Source organism: Schistocerca cancellata, chromosome 2, assembly GCF_023864275.1.
Source record: "Schistocerca cancellata isolate TAMUIC-IGC-003103 chromosome 2, iqSchCanc2.1, whole genome shotgun sequence".
Taxonomy (NCBI): Eukaryota; Metazoa; Arthropoda; class Insecta; order Orthoptera; family Acrididae; genus Schistocerca; species Schistocerca cancellata.
In genome coordinates this window covers 536,742,917-536,761,242 of record NC_064627.1, presented here as the reverse complement: position 1 = coordinate 536,761,242, position 18,326 = coordinate 536,742,917, and the positions used below count along the sequence as shown (strand labels likewise).

The following is an 18,326-nucleotide window of genomic DNA, read 5'->3' as shown; positions in this document are numbered from 1 at the left end:
TGCTGTTCCTGATCTATATAAATGACCTGGGTGACAATCTGAGCAGTTCTCTTAGGTTGTTCGCAGATGATGCTGTAATTTACCGTCTAGTAAGGTCATCCGAAGACCAGTATCAGTTGCAAAGCGATTTAGAAAAGATTGCTATATGGTGAGGCAGCTGGCAGTTGACGCTAAATAACGAAAAGTGTGAGGTGATCCACATGAGTTCCAAAAGAAATCCGTTGGAATTCGATTACTCGATAAATAGTACAATTCTCAAGGCTGTCAATTCAACTAAGTATCTGTGTGTTAAAATCACGAACAACTTCAGTTGAAAAAACCACATAGATAATATTTTGGGGAAGGCGAGCCAAAGGTTGCGTTTCATTGGCAGGACACTTAGAAGATGCAACAAGTCCACTAAAGAGACGGCTTACACTACACTCGTTCGTCCCCTGTTAGAATATTGCTGCGCGGTGTGGGATCCTTACCAGGTGGGATTGACGGAGGACATCGAAAGGGTGCAAAAAAGGGCAGCTCGTTTTGTATTATCACGTAATAGTGGAGAGAGTGTGGCAGATATGATACGCGAGTTGGGATGGAAGTCATTAAAGCAAAGACGTTTTTTGTCGCGGCGAGATCTATTTACGAAATTTCAGTCACCAAATTTCTCTTCCAAATGCGAAAATATTTTGTTGAGCCCAACCTACATAAGTAGGAATGATCATCAAAATAAAATAAGAGTAATCAGAACTCGAACAGAAAAGTTTAGGTGTTCGTTTTTCCCGCGCGCTGTTGGGGAGTGGAATGGTAGGGAGATAGTATGACTGTGGTTCGATGAACCCTCTGCCAAGCACTTAAATGTGAATTGCAGAGTAATCATGTAGATGTAGAGTTTGTTTCATAATTAATCAGGAAACAACTCAATTCTGTGTAAGGCACAGAAAAATCGACTTAGCAGTAAATGTGTGTGCCGTGTGAGTGTTATACACCCTCGACAAAAAGTCAAACACATCCTTGATATGTTCTTTCACAGTAACTATGTTTGGAGGAAATTGTAATCCGTAGCGTCTCTCCAGCAGGCAGTATTTATCCAGAATCATAGAAAAAGACACCCAGTCTGTAGTATACACTTTGCTAAGAGTCAATTTGGAATTAAATTAACACTGATGGATTTGTTATGCAATGGAGTTTGATCAGCTAACTTTTATTTACTACATTTATTATCAGTGAAATTTGCATTAGAGTGCAGAAGTTTCAATACAATCAAACCTTGATATAACGAATTTCGCGAGACCATGAAAATTAAATTGTTGTACCAGGGTTATTGTTACAATGAGGTTTCGTTATCGTGACTCGGAGCAAGGAGCCATGTTTTCGTGACTGAGACATTACTGTAGTACTTTTCTGATGAAAAATAACAATATAAGACATATAATGAAAAACATTTTGTTCACTTCATTTACTTACACTACTGGCCATTAAAATTGCTACACCACGAAGATGACGTGCTACAGACGCGAAATTTAACCGACAGGAAGAAGATGCTGTGATATGCAAATGATTAGCTTTTGAGAGCATTCACACAAGGATGGCGCCGGTGGCGACACCTACAACTTGCTGACATGACGAAAGTTTCCAACCGATTTCTCATACACAAACAGCAGTTGACCGGCGTTGCCTGCTGAAACGTTGTTGTGATGCTTCGTGTAAGTAGGAGAAATGTACACCATCACGTATCCGACTTTGATAAAGGTCGGATTGTAGCCTATCGCGATTGCGGTTTATCGTATCGCGACATTGCTGCTCGCGTTGGTCAAGATCCTATGGCTGTTAGCAGAATGTGGAATCGGTGGGTTCAGGAGGGTAATGCGGAACTCCGTGCTGGATCCCAACAGCCTCGTATCACTAGCAGTCGAGATGACAGGCATCTTGTCCGCATGGCTGTAACGGATCGTGCAGCCACGTCTCGATCCCTGAGTCAACAGATGGGGACGTTTGCAAGACAACAACCATCTCTACGAACAGTTCGACGACGTTTGTAGCAGCATGGACTATCAGCTCGGAGACGATGGATGCGGTTACCCTTGACGCTGTATCACAGACAGGAGCGCCTGCGATGGTGTACTCAACGACGAATCTGGCTGCACGAATGGCAAAACGTCATTCTTTCGGATGAATCCAGGTTCTGTTTACAGCATCATGATGGTCGCATCCGTGTTTGGCGACATCGCGGTGAACGCACATTGGAAGCGTATATTCGTCACCGCCATACTGTCGTTTCACCCGGCGTGATGGTATGGGGTTCCACTGTTTACACGTTTCGGTCACCTCTTGTTCGCATTGACGGCACTTTGGACAGTGGACGTTACATTTCAGATGTGTTACGATCCGTGGCTCTACCATTCATTCAATCCCCGCGAAACCCTACATTTCAGCAGGATAATACACGACCGCATGTTGCAGGTCCTGTACGGGGCTTCCTGGATACAGAAAATGTTCGACTGCTGCCCTGGCCAGCACACTCTCCAGATCTCTCACCAATTGAAAACGTCTGGTCAATGGTGGCCGAGCAACTGGATCGTCACAATACGCCAGTCACTGCTCTTGATGCCGGCCGGAGTGGCCGTGCGGTTCTGGGCGCTGCAGTCTGGAGCCGCGTGACCGCTACGGTCGCAGGTTCGAATCCTGCCTCGGGCATGGATGTCTGTGATGTCCTTAGGTTAGCTAGGTTTAAGTAGTTCTAAGTTCTAGGGTACTGATGACCACAGCAGTTAAGTCCCATAGTGTCTCAGAGCGATTTGAACCATTTTTGAACTACTCTTGATGAACTGTGGTATCGTGTTGAAGCTACATGGGCAGCTGTACCTGTACACGCCATCCAAGCTCTGTTTGACTCAATGCCCAGGCGTATCAAGGCCGCTATTACGGCCAGAGGTGGTTGTTCCGGGTACTGATTTCTCAGGATCTATGCACCCAAATTGCGTGAAAATGTAATCACTTGTCAGGGCTAGTATAATATATTTGTCCAATGAATGCCTGTTTATCGTCTGCATTTCTTCTTGCTGTAGCAATTTTAATGGCCAGTAGTGTATACTGTAGCTGTAGAATATCTTACATTTGTGTACAGAAAAATTCCCTTATTTTCATTTGTTTCTTTTTCCTTAAAGATTCTCTTGTGAATATTATCTTTATCCTTCTAACCCAATCAATTGCTGCGCTGAAACACTGGGGGTTGAAGATGCTACTTGCTGAATGGTTTCCAACTGACCTATTAGCTCCACCAGAGGAGGGGGATTCGCACTTATCACATCACTGCCATCGTTAGAATCTTCAACAGGCAAATTACCCTTTAACTCCTCGATGATAGATTCGTCGGTATATGCTTCAAACACTAACGTCTCATCATCCACTGACAAGTATTCAACTAATGAAGCATCTACGGTCTTATCAGTAACTCCTGAATAAATCTCCAGATCACTTTGAATGTCAACCTGCGTTATTTCATGCATCACAACATTCGCACCAACACCTTCACTTTCGGAAGACATTTTTCCAACAGTTCACAATCACATTTGGCTGTACACTGTTCCTGGAACTGTAGTCATGTCACAAGCCTGCTTCATACTGAAACTGTAGGGATTTCTCATATTTCTTTCAATGTTTGCGATCACGTGTTGAACTAAACGATCACGGTATTTTGTGTTAAAGTTCTTAATTATCCCCATATCTATCGGCTGAAGAATCGAAGAACAGTTCAGGGGGAAGTAGCATAGTTCAACGTTCTTCAATGATGGCATGTTGTTATGCACACTACAATTATCCAGCAGCAATGCACTTTTCTTATTCTTCATTGACGTCTCTTTACCAAGCCAAAGCAGCCACTCACTGAAAAGAGTAGACGATATCCATGCTTTTCGATTTGCCTTGTAATCGACTGCAATAAAAGAAATCACATTTACAATGCGGATGTAGCAAAACATTACAGATGAAGCTATACTGTACTGAATTAACTTATGAATTGAAGGAAGGTAAAATAAAATGTATGTACCCTCTTACCTGGTAAGCTTCTTACATTTTTGAAACATCGTGGGTTTGCTGATCGTCCGATCACCAGTGGTGTCAATTTATGCGCCCCTGACGCGTTGGTACAGAGAAGAAGAATTAGGCGTACTTTAGACTGCTTCCCTTCTTTACGTTTTTGTACTCTAAACGCAATCGTCTTCTCTGGCATCAGTTGATAAAACAATCCCGTCTCATCTGGGTTGTACAAGTTTTCAGGGCTGTATTTTTCTAACATGGGTTTTTCCTCCAAAATTTACTAGATGATAAATGGCAGTCATCTCCAAACAATCTAAGACGGCTGCTCAGATTGTCTCCTATATCGTTTATATAAATAAGGAACAGCAGAGGGCCTATGCACTACCTCGAGTAACATCATAAGCCACTTCTGGTTTACTTTCCGTCAAAATATTTATAATATGTATAATATAAAAATCAGGAAAATAAGATAGAGCTTTGCAGTAATGATATAAACTTTAGTGGGAGACAAATGAATATACAATCACAAAAATTTTAATCTAATAAAAATATATTATCCAATACAAATGCTTCATCCCACAGAGATCAGATTCACGGACAGGACACCTAATATAATCTGAATAACACAAATTTATCAAGAAAATAGCATATGGACGCCCACTAGAACCAACCCTTACGCAGAAACAGGTGGATAACACAGAAAACATATACAGGGTGGCCCAAAAAGGATGGTCACATTTTAAATAACTATAACTCCATCAGTTTTACAAATTAATTTTATTCAATTACGTAACTAAATGCTCCCAGGCACCCAATTACAAGCACTAACCACAAAAAATCATGTACGGAAAATGACTTCCGGAAGATGGTGTTCTTCCTCGGTGATGCATTCCACAAGTCTTTCCTCGAAATTTTCCATCACTTTCACTACTGTTTCTTCTTGAATTGCCATAATTTCCGCACTGATTGCCTCCTTCAGATCAATTAAGTTTCGGGGCTTCTGTACGTAGACTTTTGACTTTAGGTATCCCCAAAGAAAAAAATCACAGGCTGAGAGGTCAGGTGATCTCGCGGGGCAGTGGACATCTCCAAAACGCGAGATGATGTGGTGGGGGAACATCCGCCTTAAAACACACATGGAGTCATTGGCTGTGTGGGCCGTGGCCCCGTCCTGTTGAAACCAAATTCGATCTCGATTTACATGTAACTCTCGCAGTTTCGGCACCAAAAAGCTACGTAGCATGTTAACGTAACGTTTCGAGTTCACTGTGACTGTAGCGTTGTTCTCCTCAAAAAAATAAGGACCAACAATCCCCAATCTTGAAATTCCACACCAGACTGTTACCTTAGCACTATGAAGAGGCTTTTGGTGCAATTCTCTGGGATTATCTGCTGCCCAATACCGGCAGTTTTGTTTATTGACATAGCCGTCTAAATGGAAATGGGCTTCATCTGACATAAGAAGCACAACATTATTATTAGAGTACAAAATGTCAAGCATTGATTCACAAAATCGTCTTCGCTGCTCAAAATCACGATCATACAGCTTTTGCGTGATCATAATTTTGTATGGGTGAAACTGTAACTCACGGCTTAAAATACGCTGCAACGAACTACGGCTGAGGCCTAAAGTTTGAGCACGACGCCTAGTGGAACGACGCGGGCTTTGCAGCACTGACGCTCTAACATCATCAATGTTCTGTGGAGTAACTGCCGTACGTGTACGCCCTGTAGATTTACCACTTTTGACAGACCCTGTTGTCCGGAATGCAGTCACCCAACGTGATATGGATCTGCGATCTGGAATGGGTCCATCACGCACGACACCAAAACGTTGTCGAAACAATCGTTGCACAGTAATAAACGATTCATCATTTCTGAAAAACTGTTCCACAGCAAAAACACGATGCTCGACCGTCCACTGCGCCATCTCATGGCAAACTGGGTGTAATGGCCGACTTGCAGACGGCCGGCAGTGGTCCCCCCTCCTCACCTTTCAATGGTACTACGCAGTTCAAATCCGACCATCCTTTTTGGGCCACCCAGTACAATCTTCAGTCACACAATAACTGTATGTAGATTAGTTATAAAGGCACATAGAAAAACAGCTTGAATCGCTAATAGCTTATCACTAAAACACAGGTTCTCACCTAATTCACTGGTTTAGAATATCCATGCCCACATGACCTCACCACATTTCATCGAAATACAGCGCATTTATGCATGACACTGCTACTCAAATTACAGGTCCCACAGTGGTCCCATTGTTTTGCCAATTTAAAATCTTGGTTCTATACCGATGCCACCACAGTCTCAAAAATTACCACAAACAGACTACGCACAGCCTGCCACTCTTTGCAATGGAAATCTTTCTTCAGGAAACACGTCCTGGCTCCCAGCTGCCGTATGTTCCTGGTGTATAGAGGCAAAACACCGTCTGCTGCTCCAGCAAAATTATTCCTCAAGGTAACAGCAGGTCGCATCCAGTGTTGTCGGTCTGCAACCTCACTGCCTTGCTGCGTCTGTCCCATCTGCTCAGACTCCATGTGGCATTCTTGAGCTTCCTCCCAGATGAGTTCACTTTCGCCAAGAGATTCCAACGTGTTCCACAGTGGCTGCCTCTGGTCGATCAGTGATCACCTGCCCTCATTTACACATAAGGGCACAGAGCACAGCACATCCTGAGCCACCCACATCGACAACAAAGAAGCTAACCTTTTGTGCCAATGCCTGGCCCCGGTGATGCACCACACACTTGTCAACCGCTTCTCACGGCCACTCTATGCTGGCTCCCAGAAAATCTGGCCAATATTGTTCCAGTCGTGCAACTCTTATACACCAAAATGTATTCACTGCAGCAACTTCATGGGCTAACCACACTGATGTAAAACAAGCTGCTAGGCCCCTAGCGCCGCACTGCCACACTGATACTTATCAGCCACTGCTTTCAGTGGCCAGGCACAGGCTTTCAGGACAAGTTGCCACTCCAGTTCCATACTTCCCACTACTTTTATCTGTCCCGCACTGCAAGAACAAACCTCGAGGTGGCGTTGCATCCGCCAGCTTACTGACACCCGTTCCCTCTGGTGTGAACTGCTAATTCAAAGGCACAACTAAAAGGATTACTTGCACCAGCTGAGGAATGTAATTAAACTATATTACAGTTTCTTTTATTTCCATAAATATTCCATTTTGTCTGACTAGAATGATTTTAGCTACCATTTACAAACTTTTTTCTGGAACAATATTTGTTCTTCACACACTGTGATTAAAAACAAGGCAATAACGTTCCCACTGCATTAATTGTTCCGTTACGCCACTTACCTGGATGTTAGTTATTACTTGGAGACAAATGGAACAGTGGTAGAGGGATGGTTATTTGTGTGTTGTAGTGCATTTTAATACTTGGCTTAGAGTCAACAGTGTGTGGCATTGACAGACACATGCATATATGAATGGACAGGCAACATTTCCTGTCGGTAATTGTTACTTGTGTGGCTACGACCCTGGCCAGACAGGACACCCAGTGCTAAGGGTAATGACTGAAATGATGGCCATGGCTTGAGGGAGCTCCTACCAGATGAAGCATCTCACATAAACCTTAGCAAGCAGTCCACTACACGAGGATGATGTCTCTGGTAGCTTCCTGCAAAATTTACTCTGGTGTGTCCTTATATCTTAGTGCCTGCTGCTTCGCTCACATAGACTGTATGGACTGCAGAGATTTCTTTTTTATTTAATCGAATTTTTATGTTGTCCGCAAATTGCAACACCTTCTAAACTTTTCACGCTAATTAAGGCCATATAAGCATGGTCTTTTCCGAATGCGTTTCTGACCAAAAAGCGATTCTGGAAGCTAGAGTCCAAAGTTTTTGTTGATAATGCCTCTTGCGTTCTTGCGGAGATATTTCCATAGTATCTTTAATTCCCTAACAGTTATTTCTTTATATCTAACCGAGAAGTGAAATAGCAATTCTCATAAAAATAAACTTTTAAATGTTTGGAATGTAAAGAAATATTTTGGTAAAAATTTCCATCTCCTATTGAATTTCCAGAAATACTGAAACCCGTAATTTTTATTTGTAACTGAGAAGTCAAATACCAATGTTCATAGATGTAGCTTTAAAAATAATGTAGTAGTTCTTTAATACTGAATATTTTCAAAAAATCTTTCACTCACTATTTCACCATCAAATTGCTGACATATTTATACCTTTATTTCTGATGGAGGAACCAAATACAAATTTCCGTAGATCTAGCTTCAAAACTGCCTTAATAGCGACATTTTTCAATAAACACTTCATCCTCTGTTTCATTCTCTTAGAGTTGGAATTTCGAACAATCCTTTCTTAAATGACGCCTTCTCCAACCCTGAAGTTTCCATCCTTAGCGGTTCGTGCTGGGCGATGATGAGATAACCAGTTAGACAGTCAGTCAGAACATTGCCTTTTACACTGAAGAGCCAAAGAAACTGGTAAACCTGCCTAGTATCGTGTAGGGCCCCCGCGAGCACGCAGAAGTGCCGCAACACGACGTAGCATGGACTCGACTAATGTCTGAAGTAGTACTGGAGGGAACTGATACCATGAATCCTGCAGGGCTGTCCATAAAACCGTAAGAACATGAGAGGGTGGAGATTTCTTCTGAACAGCTCGCTACGAGGCATCCCAGAGAAGCTCAATAATGCTCATGTGTGGGGAGTTTGGTGGCCAGCGGAAGTGTTTGAACTCAGAAGAGCGTTCCTGGAATCACTCTCTAGCAATTTTGGACGTGTGGGGTGTCGCATTGTCGTGATGGAATTGCCCAAGTCCGTCGGAATCCGCAATGGGCATGAATGGATGCAGGTGATCAGACAGGATGTTTACGTACGTGTCACCTGTCAGTGTCGTATCTAGGCGTATCAGGGATCCCATATGACTCCAACTGTACGCCCCGACCTCACACCATTACAAAGCCTCCATCACATGAACAGTCCCCTACTGACATGACTGTCCAATCGATACAATTTGAAACGAGAATCGTCCGACCAGGAAACATGTTTACAGTCATGAACAGTCCAATGTCGGTGTTGACGGGCCCAGGCGTAAAGCTTTGTAACATGCAGCCCATTTCGATGATGTTTCGTTGAATGGTTCGCGCGCTGACACTTGTTGGTCGCCCAGCGTCAAAATCTGCAGCAATTTTTGGAAGAGTTGCACTTCTGTCACGTTGAAAGATTCTCTTCAGTCGTCACTGGTCCCGTTCTTGCAGAACCTTTTTCCGGCCGTAGCGATGTCGGAGCTTTGATGTTTAACTGGATTCCTGATATTGACGGTACACTCGCGAAATGGTCGTACGGGAAAATCCCCACTTCACCGCTACCTTAGAGATGCTGTGTCCCATCGCTCGTGCATCGACTATAACACCACCTTCAAACTCACTTAAATCTTGATAACCAGCCATTGTAGCAGCAGCAACCGATCTAACAACAGCGCCAGACGCTTGTTGTCTTAATAGGCGTTGCCGACCCAAGCGCCGTATTCTGAGTGTTACATATCTGTATTTGAATACAGTTTCGTTGGCTCTTCAGTATACATACAGGGATTGGCTTTTTAAATGCTTCACCATGTCAATCGAATAATTTAATGACGACTTTCGTTGCCGTTGTATAATTCCTTCCTTACCCACTCTAAAACATACGCTTCTTTTCTTAAAACATTGCCGTTAATTCGTAGTTTCAATAATATGGACGGAAGCAGAGTAACACCAAACAAATGAACAACGGGCATGCAGTCTTCATACCGTTACATATAGTAGCATAACTCTAACGACAGTCTAAAATTAGGTGTTAAAAAGACTGGACAAAAGTACAAAGGAACATTGATTACTGACATACTGAGTTGGCGTACAGTATATAATTATGATGTAAGAGATGAACGTATTAGTTTTCATTCTAACACAGAAATATAAAATTATTAAAAGGAGAATTATATTTTATTAACAAATAATGTTGCACCAAAATTCAAAATTAAAGCAGGGTACTATAGTATCTCGCTTCCAGCTCGTAGTGTCTTATGGAGGCCGCTTTCTTGTCTTTCTCAATTCTTGTGCTGCGATCAAGTGCAGACGAGCCGGCAATATTATCTTTATTTTTGCTGCCAGAACTTTTAAACTGAACCGCGAGCTATCAAGCGATCAGAAAGACGTGATAAAAAACATCTTTCAGATACGCTGCAAGCTGTAAGTGTTGAAGCACCATCTACAGATAGATCATTGTTCAAGACGTACTTTGCGACAGGGTACAAACTGCGGTGTTAGCTCGTTAACACCGTATGTGCAGATATTTAAGCTCCTCGGAAATGTAGCTCTGCCAACACTGCATATACTACGTTACCAGTTTGCAGTTAATAATACGATTCATTCAAATGGACCTGCAGTATTCAGTCAGTGGACAGTACACAGAAAATCTTTTTCACCTGAATAAAACTGTAGGGTCTTGCCCACTCGTCTCGTATAGGGTTCCTAAGGGATGCTACGTTCTCGGAATACTATACAACAATTTAAAAAAATAACATTAGTAGCTTTATTTCGATAAAGCAGATTGACAATACTTAACTTTGAAATAACAGTGGTGTCACAAGCGATGGGCAACGTGCAAACAGTAATGATCTTCGCTATAACAAAGGATATGGGTTACTAACAACTGTTTGTAGTACTCTCTGCTAGGCCTGTGCGAATACTGTCCGGATACTGAGCCAATCTGAGCGGCCAAGGCTGGCCGAAGCGGCGCTTATATTCTCCTCTTGTAGAGGCCGCTCCTGTCGTGGTGCAGTGCACCATTGGCCAACGTCGTTTCACCGCCTTCTCTTCTTTTGCGTTCTTCTTCCTCGTTTCGGCGCTTGTGGTTACGCCAGAGCAAACGCTTTATTAACAATTTTGTAGGTAAGTGTGCAGGATTCTACACGCATCACAAGAAGTTTTTCATCAACGGGGTTCCCATAAATCGTGAAGATAGACGTTGACTGTGGATATTGTATCACAGACACAGTCCCTTTGACTGTTCAGAGATGTCACTAAACCCGCCCAAAGATGTAAACAACGATGCATGAGCAGCGCCTATTAGACGGAGGTGGTCCGACAGCCGATCAGTTCCAGTCATTCCACCAGGAAGGAGGCACAAGGCTCGTGTTGTCTGTAGTTCAACTATGCCTAGACGGTCAATACCGCGGTTCGATCGCGTCCGCATTGTTACTTTGTGCCAGGAAGGGCTCTCAACAAGGGAAGTGTCCAGGCGTCTCGGAGTGTTGTTCGTAGATGGAGGAGATACAGAGAGACAGGAACTGTCGATAACATGCCTCGCTCAGGCCGCCCAAGGGCTACTACTGCAGTGGATGACCGCTCAGAGCATGGCGAGGTCCATCTGTGCAATCACGACACCATGCAACATGCTCAGGATTGGCATCACGTTCTCTTCACCGATGAGTGTCGTATGTGCCTTCGACCAGACAATCGTCAGAGACGTGTTTGGAGGCAACCCGGTCAGGCTGAACGCCTTAGACACACTGCCCAGCGAGTGCAGCAAGGTGGAGGTTTCCTACTGTTTTGGGGTGTCATTATGTGGGCCGACGTATTCCGCTGGTGGTCATGGAAGACGCCCTAACGGCTGTACGATACGTGGTACCATCCTCCGACCGATAGTGCAACCATATTGGCAGGATATTGGCGAGGCAGTCGTGTTCACGGATGACAATTCGCGCCCCCATCAGGCACATATCGTGAATGACTTCCTTCAGGATAACGACATCGCTCGACTAGAGTGGCCAGCATGTTCTCTTGACATGAACCCTGCCGAACATACCTGGGATAGATTGAGAAGGGCTGTTTATGGACGACGTGACCCACCAACCACTCTGAGGGATCTAAGCAGAATCGCCGTTGAAGTGTGAACAATCTGGACCAACAGTGCCTTGATGAACTTGTGGATAGTATGCCACGACGAATACAGGCATGCATCAATGCAAGAGGACGTGTTACTGCATATTAGAGGTACTACGTGTACAGCGATCACCGCCACCTCTGAATGTCTCGCTGTATGATGGTACAATATGCAATGTGAGGTTTCCATGAGCAATGAAAAGGGCGGAAATGATGTTTATGTTGATCTCTATCCCAATTTTCTGTATAGCTTTCGAAACTCTCGGAACCGAGGTGATGCAAAAAAAAATTATATGTGTACACGTTCCATTTGCAACAGGTTTCAAGAAGAGCTGAAAAAAATGTGAGAGATAAACTTCAAATTTTCAAATCCATGTTTAAAGAGTACCTTTGGCATACCCGTTTTATTCTCCATGGGAGTTCCTTTGGGTAATTTAGAGCTGTCCGCTACAATGTGTTACTAATTTACATAAAATCTTTTTCATCAGCTTAATAATCTGTTCGTCCTGATCTTGTGGCTAATTCTTTGCTCGTAGACGTTAGCACACGTCAGTCATCTGCCTTTACTTCACTGTTAATTTTATCATTTTTGTAGACACATTTCGTGTGTTCACTTTCCACAGATCGGTCTTCTGTCAGGGCTGCCTCACGTCTGCAGGACGCTGTTGTCGCTGGTTGTGTCCTCTGTTGGGGACTGCCTGCTCAAGCGGGGCCTCTTATCCAGGACTAATCTCAGGAAGTCTGCCGCCGTTATATGTAAGTCCTCATTCATCTGTTTTGTGGCTGTTGGTTTTTCGTGTATTCCGTCAGTCAGTCTTCAACCTGCAAAATGGTAAGTAACGTAATTCCTTTTCGAACATCGTGTTAACGTAACATGACAAAACGTTATGCAAACTCTTACGAGTACAATTCAAACGCGTGCAGTTGTCGTGTTTTCTTTGGTGTTGTTAGGTTAGGATATCGGGTAGAAACTGCTAGTAACTGAGAAAGCCAACTGATAAATCCTCAATGTGAGTATGCCTTAAAGTAGTTATTTATCATTAGGAAGGAGTCAGCATTCTGTTTTAAGTTTTATTTTACGAATTCACTCTTAATTTCCATTAGGCTGTGTTGTCATAAAGCAGTACCCATCAAATGCATCATTTAAATACCAGTAGCATATTTTGAAAACCGTGCTACATCATAAGAATATATTCGACTTAAACCAGAGTAATTACAAAATTTGTTGCACTGTACTAAGCAGGTCTGAGATACTTTTAAGTGAGATGAAGGATCGTAGTCATCGGAAATGTTTTCATTTTGGTTGTGAAAATTTGGCAGTCATCCTTCAGAGTTTTTATTTTCTTTGAGATTTCATGAAAGCTGATATAACGACATAGTGTTCATTTCTCGCAAGTGAGTGCCACAGTTGCCTCTAAATAAGAACATCGTATCAACAGCGTATCCAGCAAGAGATTTAAGTACTTTGTATACTAACTTGTTGCATGTTGCCCTTGTTAAGCTAACAAAAACATATTGACAATACACGACGTTTAGAGGAGGAGGAGGAGGAGAAATTAGCGTTTAACGTCCCGTCGACAACGAGGTCACTAGAGACGGAGCACAAGCTCGGATTAGGGAAGGAAATCGGCCGTGCCCTTTCGAAGGAACCATCCTGGCATTTGCCTTAAGTGATCTAGGGAAATCATGGAAAACCTAAATCAGGATGGCCGGACGCGGGATTGAACCGTCGTCCTCCCGCATGCGAGTCCAGTGTGCTAACGACGTTTAGAAACAGTATGACACTTTTGGACAGTAGTTTTCGATCTCAGTAAAAATGCAGGGTATCTCGAATCATCACGCTGGCATTTTCAGGTAACTGAAATTTCACTTCGGGAATCTCTGTGGTACAAAGAATGCTTTTTCGATTTGTCGACAGCCGTAAAATACACAAGTGGGCACAACTCGTCGGTTTGTCATCGGATTGCAGTTTTCATTCAAATAATTCCCAAAGAGTCTTCCTCATTATCGTAGTAACAACAATTTAGGGCCAATTTACGAGCACGCTGCTGGTTCTATAGAAAACATTCACAAACTGTGAGGACTATGTCACATTTGTCCTCATAGTGCGGCCTTTCCCTTGGCTTTGTGATTGATCCTTTGTAGCGATGTTATTCGTAACACACTGAGATTTACGATATTGGATGAACGTGATTGTGCGGTCAACACTGAGATTTACGATGATGGAGGAACGTGACTGTCGCGTCAAACATCAGTTACGATCTGTCATCAACACTGTCACGCTCTTAGTCAGTGTTTACTGATTAGTAAACCACAGTCGTCATAAGTAACGTACTAGAGCGGTGCCTGTGGATGATGGACGATTGTTTTACCTGTCGTGTAAACCGTCATGAAATTCCTTGTTGATCATGGTGCACACGATGCTTGGCTGACGTCTTTATACCTGCAGGACACTCACGCTTATTACTTACCCATCTCAGCCCACAATACGTCTTAACTTCTTGACAGGAACAAACCCACCGTATTTCTGCATAAAAGATCTCGCACTGACTCTGACCTCTTTAATATATTATATGTTATTTCCAGACACCGAGATATCAAACCCCTTTTCTCGTGTTCCAGTGTTTGACGGTGACACATACCTCACCAAATAACATGGAAACAAATTGTGCAGCCTGCACCATAAGCCTGCACTAGGCATCCAGTTCTGAACTTATTCCCTTCTAGGATGATTGCCAAGGGGGAGGTTACCATGAGAAAAAGATTGAATAATCAACGAAAGGATAACGTTCTACGAGTCGGGGCGTGGAATGTCAGAGGCTTGAACGTGATAGGGAAACTAGAAAATCTGAAAAGGGAAATGCAAAGGCTCAATCTAGATATAGTAGGGGTCAGTGAAGTGAAGTGGAAGGAAGGCAAGGATTTCTGGTCAGATGAGTATCGGGTAGTATCAACAGCAGCAGAAAATGGTATAACAGGTGTAGGATTCGTTATGAATAGGAAGGTAGGGCAGAGGGTGTGTTACTGTGAACAGTTCAGTGACCGGGTTGTTCTGATCAGAATCGACAGCAGACCAACACCGACAACGATAGTTCAGGTATACATGCCGACGTCGCAAGCTGAAGATGAACAGATAGAGAAAGTGTATGAGGATATTGAAAGGGTAATGCAGTATGTAAAGGGGGACGAAAATCTAATAGTCATGGGCGACTGGAATGCAGTTATAGGGGAAGGAGTAGAAGAAAAGGTTACAGGAGAATATGGGCTTGGGACAAGGAATGAAAGAGGAGAAAGACTAATTGAGTTCTGTAACAAGTTTCAGCTAGTAATAAGCGAATACCCTGTTCAAGACTCACAAGAGGAGGAGGTATACTTGGAAAAGGCCGGGAGATACGGGAAGATTTCAATTAGATTACATCATGGTCAGACAGAGATTCCGAAATCAGATACTGGATTGTAAGGCGTACCCAGGAGCAGATATAGACTCAGATCACAATATAGTAGTGATGAAGAGTAGGCTGAAGTTCAAGACATTAGTCAGGAATAATCAATACAGAAGTACTAAGGAATGACGAGATACGTTTGAAGTTCTCTAAGGCTATAGATACAGCATTAAGGAATAGCGCAGTAGGCAGTACAGTTGAAGAGGAATGGACATCTCTAAAAAGGGCCATCACAGAAGTTGGGAAGGAAAACATAGGTACAAAGAAGGTAGCTGCGAAGAAACCATGGGTAACAGAAGAAATACTTCAGTTGATTGATGAAAGGAGGAAGTACAAACACGTTCCGGGAAAATCAGGAATACAGAAATACAAGTCGCTGAGGAATGAAATAAATAGGAAGTGCAGGGAAGCTAAGACGAAATGGCTGCAGGAAAAATGTGGAGACATCGAAAACGATATGATTGTCGGAAGGACAGACACAGCATACAGGAAAGTCAAAACAACCTTTGGTGACATTAAAAGCAACGGTGGTAACATTAAGAGTGCAACGGGAATTCCACTGTTAAATGCAGAGGAGGGAGCAGATAGGTGGAAAGAATACATTGAAGGCCTCTACGAGGGTGAAGATTTGTCTGATGTGATAGAAGAAGAAACAGGAGTCGATTTAGAAGAGATAGGGGATCCAGTATTAGAATCGGAATTTAAAAGAGCTTTGGAGGCAGAAAGGATAGATAACGTTCCATCAGAATTTCTAAAATCATTGGGGGAAGTGGCAACAAAACGACTATTCACGTTGGTATGTAGAATGTATGAGTCTGGCGATATACCATCTGACTTTCGGAAAAGCATCATCCACACAATTCCGAAGACGGCAAGGGCTGACAAGTGCGAGAATTATCGCACAATCAGCTTAACAGCTCATGCATTGAAGCTGCTTACAAGAATAATATACAGAAGAATGGAAAAGAAAATTGAGAATGCGATAGGTGACGATCAGTTTGGCTTTAGGAAAAGTAAAGGGACGAGAGAGGCAATTCTGACGTTACGGCTAATAATGGAAGCAAGGCTAAAGAAAAATCAAGACACTTTCATAGGATTTGTCGATCTGGAAAAAGCGTTTGACAATATAAAATGGTGCAAGCTGTTCGAGATTCTGAAAAAAGTAGGGGTAAGCTATAGGGAGAGACGGGTCATATACAATATGTAGAACAACCAAGGGGGAATAATAAGAGTGGACGATCAAGAACGAAGTGCTCGTGTTAAGAAGGGTGTAAGACAAGGCTGTAGCCTTTCGCCCCTGCTCTTCAATCTGTACATCGAGGAAGCAATGATGGAAATAAAAGAAAGGTTCAGGAGTGGAATTAAAATACAAGGTGAAAGGATATCAATGATACGATTCGCTGATGACATTGCTATCGTGAGTGAAAGTGAAGAAGAATTAAACGATCTGTTGAACGGAATGAACAGTCTAATGAGTACACAGTATGGTTTGAGAGTAAATCGGAGAAAGACGAAGGTAATGAGAAGTAGTAGAAATGAGAACAGCGAGAAACATAACATCAGGATTGATGGTCACGAAGTCAATGAAGTTAAGGAATTCTGATACCTAGGCAGTAAAATAACCAATGACGGACGGAGCAAGAAGGACATCAAAAGCAGACTCTCTACGGCAAAAAAGGCATTTCTGGCCAAGAGAAGTCTACTACTATCAAATACTGGCCTTAATTCGAGGAAGAAATTTCTGAGGATGTACGTCTGGAGTACAGTTTTGTATGGTAGTGAAACATGGACTGTGGGAAAACCGGAACAGAAGAGAATCGAAGCATTTGAGATGTGGTGCTATAGACGAATGTTGAAAATTAGGTGGACTGATAAGGTAAGGAATGAGGAGGTTCTACGCAGAATCGGAGAGGAAAGGAATATGTGGAAAACACTGATAAGGAGAAGGCACAGGATGATAGGACATCTGCTAAGACATGAGGGAATGACTTCCATGGTACTAGAGGGAGCTGTAGAGGGCAAAAACTGTACAGGAAGACAGAGACTGGAATACGTCAAGCAAATAATTGAGGACGTAGGTTGCAAGTGCTACTCTGACATGAAGAGGCTAGCACAGGAAAGGAATTCGTGGTGGGCCGCATCAAACCAGTCAGTAGACTGTGGACCAAAAAAAAAAAAAAAAAAAAAAGATTGAGTGATCATTGACTCAGAAAAGAGGAGTGGCAGCTCTTTAGTCACCATGACATAGACTGTGGTGCAGGAAAATACAGTACATTCGAAGAGTTATGTATGGGTTTATTTACCTTACTGCTGAAAACAGAAAGGTCTTAGAGCACTGCATTAATGCAGAAAACACCTTTCCACCCTTATTTTTGCTTTTGATTTGAAACGACAGCTGGGATGAAGGTGCTGTGTTGGCTCATTTGGCCTTTCACCATGACAGATGCTCTGCTAAATGAAAGTACTTGGCTCCCCTACTACTCCCGACTCACCATTTAGTAGATCACAGATGGCTCATGAGATATGGCACTCTTGGCTTACTCACTGATTTGGATCTAGATGACGAACGAGTTACTGTGGTCTTGGTTCATTGGGGCTCCCAGCAGCCACTCATGGCTCTTGTGGAGCAAGTGGAGCAAGTCAGAGGTCGCCTTGATCATTTCATTGTTGGTTCACTCACTACATTCGGCTCATAGCATTCTTAGCACGTTCACGAATTCATCTTGGTGTTCCACTTGAATCTTTCAGTCAACACTCACCATTCAAGTTCAGCTCGCTGTGGATATAACTACACGTATATTATACTACTAAATTTTACGTATGTATTAGTGCATTTACACATTACAGAAAACATTTGTTCTCATTTTAAGTTTTTACTATTTAAAAAGTGTATCTTTATGGTAAGTAATTTAATTTTTCCACATTTTTTAAGCCACAGGACATAAGCTA

General features: G+C 42.9%; 1 protein-coding gene across 1 annotated transcript in view; it reads left to right on the top strand.

Annotated features, from left to right (window-relative positions):
* LOC126162085 (putative inorganic phosphate cotransporter) overlaps positions 1 to 18,326 on the top strand; it is a 217,424-nt gene that overhangs the window by 141,924 nt on the left and 57,174 nt on the right. The window contains exon 8 of the mRNA XM_049918359.1: positions 12,558 to 12,690. Coding sequence (XP_049774316.1) covers positions 12,558 to 12,690 — 133 coding nt within the window. The remainder of the gene's footprint in view (positions 1 to 12,557; positions 12,691 to 18,326) is intronic.